General features: G+C 41.9%; 1 protein-coding gene across 1 annotated transcript; it reads left to right on the forward strand.

Moving 5' to 3' along the window:
- Nucleotides 1-5033: 5033 nt before the first annotated feature.
- Nucleotides 5034-8511, forward strand: C1QTNF7 (C1q and tumor necrosis factor related protein 7). The gene is made up of 3 exons (XM_009887616.1): nt 5034-5235; nt 6542-6787; nt 7513-8511. The coding sequence occupies exons 2-3, from the start codon at nt 6550-6552 to the stop codon at nt 8142-8144; spliced, it is 870 nt and encodes a 289-aa protein (XP_009885918.1). The 5' UTR covers nt 5034-5235; nt 6542-6549; the 3' UTR covers nt 8145-8511.
- Nucleotides 8512-8832: the final 321 nt, after the last annotated feature.

An 8832-nucleotide genomic window follows, 5' to 3' on the forward strand; every position in this document is an offset into this window, starting at 1 on the left:
ACTTGACTCCAGTTCAGCTTCATAACTAACCCTGCAAATTGCAAGTCATCCCTGAAGACAACTTGTGATTTATGGCTCCTGTGTGGTTAGGTTTTATTTAAATCATTTTAAGAAAATAGAAGAAACCTTTTAAAGAAGCCTGTACCCGAGGCATAGGAACACTTGTTCCCTGAGTCTTCCAGTGTTAAATCCTGGCCATTTTTCACTACGTTGCAAGCAAACATATTATTGTCTCCATGTTAATTGCCAACTGTAAGCAACTGGCCTAGCTCCTTGGCTCTCCGTCAAGACAAATCTGTCAGGTTTCATTTATTTGTGTGTTCTGGTACAGCTGGCACTGAAACTGCTTCACCTGCCAGCCCTCATGTTAAAAATCCCCCCAGCTGAGCCAGATTATCTCACCGATACATGCCTTGACCAGCTTCTAGGGCATTTTTAGTAAAAACAACCTTCCAAATACTGGGAATGGTTGGAATCAGAGAGACTATGTTTCAAGTCAGACACTAAGAAATAAAATGACCCCCACTCCTTTGATATTTTGAAAATGAAACACATTGAACTTCTGGTCTTGATTATAAGTGCTGTATTTTTCCTGAAGGCCTGAGACGTGGTTGAAGAATCTGACTGCATTCAATATAGTTATGAAGGAGACTGTTCAAACATGACCAAGTACAAATGTAAGTAAGTGAGATCGTTAAATGTCAACATTACTAATAAGGCCTTTAAGGATTGTTTTCTCAGAAATATTTAGTTAATGTTCCTTCCCACTGGCTGATTGATCCCTTTGGGCACCATAAGCCATTCTGAGACTGGGAATCAAAAGTTCAGACTGCTTAAAAAGCATCAGGTCACTCTCCCCTTCTCAAACAAGGGAAGTAAAGACAATGTAAAGCAATGTGGAGATTGCTGGATTGTGTAGCTAACCCAAGGAATGTGGTGGTGGCCAGATGTGGTCTTGATTCCTTAGAGTGAGGCATGGTCTTACGGATGGAGCTCTAGAAGTCCAGCATAGCCCCCATAACACAAAACAAGCTGGCAGATACATAAAACTGTGCCCAACTGAAGGTGAATGGTCAATGTAAAGTACCTGGGAAAAAATCCGTAATTAAGACTTGTATTTTAAAAAGCACAAAAATCATACAGTGCAAAGAAACTGCAGAGCATGGTGTGCTAACCCGCAAGCCACTGTTTCTGAGGCTTTGTAGAGAGGTCAGTGGTGGTGGCAAACTGAATGGCAGGTTTAGACCCTTCAAGCATGTGGGCACAACTGATTTTTGTGGGCCACATTTTGAGAAGGAAGAGACAGTCATAGCTAGTGAGATTTCAAGGTAATTGTTGAGGGTGTCTCTCTCTCTGCTTCTCATGCTGACTTGTTACCTCCTTCTCCACCTTGTTTCTCCTACTACAGCTCTCCAGGATGGGAGACCTGGGGAAGGTCTGCCCAGCCCCCAGTGGGGATGCAAGGTGGCAATGTGAGGCAGTATTGGAGAGCCAGAGCATGTATAGACGATCTGGTTCTGCACCACTAAGCCGTTGCCAGTGTTGCAGACAGGAAAGGCCCAGGAGAATCGCTACTTCTCATCTACATCTTTTTGCAAAAGGAAGTTAAAACGCATCTCCTTCTCCACCACAAATAGTTGTGCATATGTATTGGAAGTGAATTCAAAGCTAGCAAGGAAAGACAAAAGTAGGAACACAGCCAGGATAACTTGTGACTAAAAATTACTGGCTTTTGACCCAGCTTTTATTTATAACAGATTCATGGGAAATCTTCTAGGATTGTTTTAAAACAATGCCAATTAGGAAATTTTAGAATTAAGACCTGCATAGCTGGACAAGGGAGGAAGATTAGATCATATACCAGGAAGTCTCAAAACTGGGAATTTGCCACAATCCCTTAATTCCTAAGCTTAATAAAATGTTAATGACATAGTTTGAGTATATTAGTAATGAAGTGAGATTTCCTAAAGGCTTGGTGATAAAGATCCTCTGCCCAGCACCTAGTTTTGATGGGAATGTAACATACAGAGTATATTCTCAAGGTAGATCACAGAATCATAGAATAGTTTGGGTTGGAAGGGACCTTTAAAGGTCATCTAGTCCAACCCCCCTGCAATTAACAGGGACATCTTCCACTAGATCACGTTGCTCAGAGCCCCATCCAACCTGGCCTTGGATGTTTCTGGGCATGGGGCATCTGCCACCTCTCTGGGCAATTTATTCCAGTGTTTCATCACTCTTATTACTAAAAATTTCTTCCTTATATCTAGTCTAAATCTTCCCTCTTTTAGTTTAAAGCCATAAACCCTTGTCCTATTGCAAGAGGCCCTACTAAAAAGTTTGTCCCCATCTTTCCTGTAGGCCCCCTTTAAGTACTGAAAGGCTGCAATAAGGTCTCCCTGGAGCATTCTCTTCTCCAGGTTGAACAGCCCCAACTCTCTCAGCCTGTCCTCATAGGAGAAGTGTTCCACCTCTGATCATCTTTGTGCCCCTCCTCTGGACCCACTCCAACAGGTCCATCTCCTTCCTCTGCTGAGGGCTCCAGAGCTGGACGCAGTACTCCAGGTGGAGTCTCACCAGAACAGAGCAGAGGAGGAGAATCACCTCCCTCAACCTGCTGCCCATGCTTCTTTTGATGCTTCTTTTGATTCTTCAGATCTGTCATCTTAAAGACTGAAACATGGTATTAGGCCCAGAATAGCTTTTTTAATATTTTTCCAATATCAAATGAATCAGATGATCTTTTGGGTTTATGCACAAGGGCAGTGATTACTCTGCTTGTGCAACTTGAACAGTGACAGAACAAATTAATCTGTCACCCTCGCTTAGAAAAGCTGTTCCAGAAATCACTGCACACTATAACAGATGAGCATGTCCATCATCTTCCAGTGAATGCTTTGGTGGGCACTCTTGCTCTACCTAGTGGATTTGGAACCTACTGAAACACCATTTTCTAAACCTGTAATAATATTACTCTAATCCTGTGTTCATATCATTCTCATTATTATCTTTGGTGATGGTTTAATGAAGATGATTGTTACTATTGTGAACAAGAATACCATGTGCTTTTTCTGGCTTTCAGTATTTGGAAAAAAGAATGAACTCCTCAAATGTTGTTTTTCCCTGAAGAAAAATTATTTGGCATATATAAATAACATTGTTTCCTACCCCAGTTTATAGACAAAAGTTTGTATCCTTGAAAAAGACAACCAGAAGCCAGGACCAAAGTGTAATTTATGACTCACTTTCTGCCTACCAGTTAACTCTCTGTGATCAAGTAGTTCGTTGTAACAGAGGTGACTCCTGAGAAAGTGATCTGAGTGGTCTGTTCCACCCTCTAACTTCATAAGCCTGGGTGAACTGAAATCTCCATAGCTGAAAGCTCTACGTACTTCCCTCTATGCGTTCTCCTTCCCAAATTGGCTCTCCAGTCGCAGTGCCCCAGCCATCTAAGGCACATCACAGAATCACAGAATCACAGAATCACAGAATCACAGAATGGTTAGGGTTGGTAGGGACCTCTGGAGATCATCTAGTCCAACCCCCCTGCCAGCGCAGGGTCACCTAGAACAGGTTGCACAGGACAGCGTCCAGGCGGGTTTTGAATGTCTCCAGAGTGGGAGCCTCCACAACCTCTCTGGGCAGCCTGTTCTAGTGCTCCACTACCCTCAAAGTAAAGAAGTTCCTTCTCATGTTAAGATGGAACTTCCTATGTTCAAGCTTGTGCCCATTACCCCTCGTCCTATCACTGGGCAACACTGAAAAAAGACTGCTCCCATCCCCCTGGCATCCTCCCACTAAGTATTTGTAAGTATATCCCTATCTCAACATCCCTATCTCAACAACCCTATTCCCCTCACCTTCCCCAAATGACTTTTTTCCCATGGCCTTAGCAGAAACGCATGTCCCAGACTAATTAATTTCCTGTAGGCACATGAGAAGAACAGCAGGGGAGGTCTGGGAGCCGGAGACAGCTTCACACATCAATAAGTTACTGGCCAGCCAGTGACATGAGCAGCTGTGTGAAGGCTCTTCCTCTGATTTGTAAGAGATCCCGGACATAGGCAAAAGCAGCAGTTGTTGAGGTTGGTTTTGCTTGGCTTACGTGCAACACAGTGTGGGAACATCTAGCCTACTGATTCAGACTTTCATCTGGCAAAGGGCAGTTTTTGTTCTAGTCCTTGATCCCTGGGTCGTGTCTGCTTCTTATCCATCAGCTTTGTGTAAAATGCATATGCATTCTTCGGCATGAACTCCCTCCAAGCTGCTCCCTCCTGGCTAAGTGCTTAAAGTTGCTCTTCTCTGCCGAGAGCTTTGTTGTCCCTGATTTAAGCCCTTTGAAAATCCACAAGCTTTATTCGGGTACACCCAGTAGTACATCAGAGCAAATGTCGCTGTGCAGTGTGTTGTGCGTGTAGCTAACTACTGCCTAGGAGTTATCATTTGCTGCTCTGCTGTAACGTTAAGCATTCATATGTTAATGCACTCTTGGAGGCTGTTGTGCCTGCCTGCCTGTAAGGCTTTATCAAATGACAGCAAAATTAATAGTTTGGTTTCTGCCAATTTGATACAAGATGCTTAATATGAAAAGCAGAATATACATCACTGAAGAGAATTTTGGAGCATTGCTTATTTCTCTCCAACTACAATATTTTAATGTTTTTTTTCTGCATTGCCATTGATACCAAGACAGTTTCTAATTCTCTGTTCTGTAAACCAGAAAAGATTCTTCATAAAGACTCTGTATGTGTACATGCTGGTGTTTTTCCTTGCTGAGTAGATTTCACCATGCCATATACCAGTTGAAATATCACAAACTGCAAATAAATGTAACAGTTTGGGGTTTAAAATCAATTAGCCAATGCCAATCAGTATCACAGAGAAGGGAACGGGAACGATTTCTAGATTAATTCACTTTGCAACTTCTTTTAAGTTTGGAAATGAATCTGAGTTTCACTGTAAAAAAAAAGGTAGATGGTATTTCACACAGATATTGTTCTGAATCCCCCTCTCCATTTCTTCCTTTTCTCCCCACAGAAACCACTGGACTCTGATTTCCTTGAAAGCTGTAAATTAGCCTGAAGGAATGGACAACTCCAACAAAAAAACCCACACAAGTCTTCTGAGAAGCCAGCAAGGGAACTAGAAAAACCAGCTTGACTTGCAAAATCTTACCTGACCCATGACTGACTCTCTGCTAATGCAACACTAATTTAAGACACCTTTGTACATCAGGTGCTGCAACTCCTCAGCATGTTACTGTTTGTGCAGTGGCTTTTCTTTAGCCTCCCAGTATATAGTGGAACAGAGAAATCCAATTTACATTCAACTGTTTATGAAAAGACCCAAATGCTAAATATAAAGCTTTAAACCATATTCTTGCAAGATATTGCAACACGGTTCATTTCATATGACAGTCCAAGCCAGGCTTTAAAAACCCAACCTCTTAGCAGCCCATCCACGCTCCATCCATCCTCCACAGGGCAGCTGCCAGGTTTGACCTGACCGAATAGACTGACGTATTTGTGCTGTGGTCATCAGGGTTTCCAACCAGGCACTGAAGCTGTAGCTCACTTACTGGTACCTCTTCTGCAGGCTCAGCAAGTTTCTGCTGTGGTTATTCAGGTTGGAGATTCATTTGCAACCATAAGGGCAAATTTCAAAATGAAATGAAGGTGTAAGCTTTGTCTTCGCTAGAAGAGACTGCTCCTATGGGCACATCCTCCTAGCACAGATATAAGGTCCCAAAAACAAAATAAACTATTCAAGCAAAGGACTTTGCATTGAAGAATCCAGATTTGTTTTTTAATGTGCCAAAATTTGGTCCAAAAAAAGCTAGTATTTGCCAGTTATGTCAGTCTACAGGCTACTTGAAAGACATAGAGTAGCACAGGGGACTGATTAGGGGATTGGAACATCTTTCTTATGAGGAAAGGCTGAGCAACTTGGGTCTTTTTAGTCTGGAGAAGAGAAGACTGAAGGGAGATCTTATCAATGCTTATAAATACTTAAAGGGAGGGTGCCAGGGGGATGGGAACAGTCTTTTTTCAGTGGTGCCCAGTGATAGGACAAGAGGTAACGGGCACAAACTTGAATATAGGAAGTTCTATCTAAACATGAGGAGGAACTTCTTTACTTTGAGGGTGACAGAGCACTGGCACAGGCTGCCCAGAGAGGTTGTGGAGTTTCCCACACTGGAGACATTCAAAACCTGCCTGGATGTGATCCTGTCCAACCTGTTGTAGGTGACCCTGCTCTGGCAGGGGGGTTGGACTAGATGACCTCCAAAGGTCCCTTCCAACCCTAACCATTCTGTGATTCTCTGATATATGGTGAGCAGAAAAAGGTCCAACCTGACAGACTTTCCTCCTTGCCTCCTATATGGATTCTGGTAATGCAGAAATCCCAGGTTGATCTCTGCGCGTGTACCTGTGCATAATGCACCACACTGTCACACTTATTAGCATATTCAGAGCCATCTGCATATGACTAGGGTGCCATAATATGCATAAATAGTCTTATTTTTATGTATTTTTTCCAGATCCAAGGATGTTTGTGTTGCTTTACGTTACAAGTTTTGCCATCTACACAAGCGAACAACCTCTTCAAAGCCAGTTCAAAGGAGAAAATTACTATACCAGATACATCTGTAGCATCCCTGGTTTGCCAGGCCCTGCGGGTCCTCCTGGAGCCGGCGGATCCCCGGGGCCACACGGACGCATTGGTCTTCCAGGAAGAGATGGTAGAGATGGCAGGAAGGGAGAAAAAGGTGAAAAAGGGAGCGCAGGTATTGAATATTTGTGTAACCTAACACAGTAGTACAACAACCTAAGACCTTTCATTGTCACTGTTACACACACACACACACACACATATATATATGAGATGAATGTACATATGTGCCTGTGTGGGTTTAAGTGTGATGGGTGTGTATATAGTGAAAGAAAATAAGCAGATATATTTTAGATATGTCTAATATGCATGCACTAAAATTTGTGTAAATAAATGCAAATGCATAGCCTTCCTCCACATAGATGCTAAGAAAAAGATTGGGAAAAATGAAGCATGTGTGGTGTCAAATAAATTGTCTCATTTGTGCCACTAGCCAGGAATAAAAGACTAGCGGGTATTTAGGTATATGCTAAAAATGCTAAAATAGTAGGAGATATTTAGTGCACAAATATCATCTATAACACTGTCCTTCCCATCAGCAGTGCCCATAGCTCAGTCAGCAATGGACTGATTATGTATAAAATTCTTCAATGTGTAGACAAAACATATGAAAAAAAATAGGAATATAAAGACAAAGGACCCCTGGGCTGTGGACTCCGGTCCACTGTTCCAACCTGCCATTCCTTTCACAAACTTACCAGAAGATTTTGAAAGTATTTTTGGAGGATTTTGAAATTCAGACCGTGTTTTTCTTGTTTGTTCAGGCACACACAGTAGCCCACACAATCATTTACTGAGATTATATGTGCAACGATTAACTAACCAAAAATGTTTTTGAAGGTTTAAGAGGAAAGACTGGGCCATCAGGACCAGCTGGAGAGAAAGGAGACCAAGGTCAGTCTGGTAAAAAAGGACCTGGAGGATTGACTGGTGCCAAAGGTGAAGTAGGTCCGGCTGGACCACCTGGACCTAAGGGAGATAAAGGAGACCGAGGAGAGCCAGGTGCACCGGGGGTCTGTAAGTGTGGAAAGATAGTGCTGAAATCTGCCTTTTCTGTTGGCATCACCACCAGCTACCCAGAGGAAAGATTACCGATTGTATTCAATAAAGTCCTCTTCAACGAGGGGGAGCATTACAACCCTTCCACAGGGAAGTTTATTTGTGCCATCCCAGGGATTTATTATTTTTCTTATGATATCACCTTAGCAAACAAGCATCTTGCGATTGGGCTGGTTCACAATGGGAAGTACCGGATAAAGACATTCGACGCGAACACGGGCAACCATGATGTAGCTTCTGGATCCACAGTGATCTACCTTCAGCCAGAAGATGAAGTATGGCTTGAGATCTTCTACACTGACCAAAATGGTCTCTTCTCCGATCCAACGTGGGCAGACAGTTTGTTTTCTGGATTTCTCTTATACGTTGATACAGATTACCTTGACGCTTTATCGGATGAAGATGAGCTCTGAAGCAGATGATGTCAAATGACATCCAAGCTGGACACTCCAGCACAGGATTTTATCTAGATGTGTGGGGGCCACAAAGTTGAAAAAAATAATAATGTGGGAGTTTATTTTTGCTTTGAAAGGAACCAAATCTGAGCTCATAAGGATCTTCCTAGAATCTAAGCTGGATTTTTTACCTAACAGCAGGGATATCAAAAGGAACTGTAATTAACAAAAGACTGCATCACTCCAGGACTCACTCCTCCTGAAAGTTATGTTTATAATACTATTTAAACAAATTTAAGATACTGTACATTGGATTTTATATAAAATATATTAAGTTGCGATGTAGAATGGATATTTTGTATATGACATTAAAGTAAAATTGAACAATTGATGGCATAATCATCTTTGGTCATTTTAGGACAGGAAATACATTAAAAACAGAGAAAACATTGATTTTTTAGAAGGAGAGGAATAAAGTATGAACGTCTGCTTCAGGCTGCAGCTGAACAGGTCACAAGGACAGTCCCATCTGAAATTTACACCAACAAATGATATTCATAATTAATTAACCTCCTAATAAATATGTAAGATTTGTACTAGCTGAGGACTGCCCAATGAAAGTTGTAAAAGAACAGAACAAAGGTATTAAACATATAAAATAATTAAAAACTGGGAGATCTAGAAACTCGGAAATAGATAATCAGTA

Source organism: Charadrius vociferus, unplaced genomic scaffold (assembly GCF_000708025.1).
Source record: "Charadrius vociferus isolate BGI_N301 unplaced genomic scaffold, ASM70802v2 scaffold306, whole genome shotgun sequence".
Classification (NCBI taxonomy): Eukaryota; Metazoa; Chordata; class Aves; order Charadriiformes; family Charadriidae; genus Charadrius; species Charadrius vociferus.

What these genes read in the sequence shown, in the direction of transcription:
- C1QTNF7 (XM_009887616.1), top strand. Translation starts at nt 6,550, where the DNA reads ATGTTTGTGTTGCTTTACGTTACAAGTTTTGCCATCTACACAAGCGAA. An exon ending in AGGTGAAAAAGGGAGCGCAG is followed by an intron (nt 6,788 to 7,512) that starts GTATTGAATATT and finishes ATGTTTTTGAAG; the next exon opens with GTTTAAGAGGAAAGACTGGG.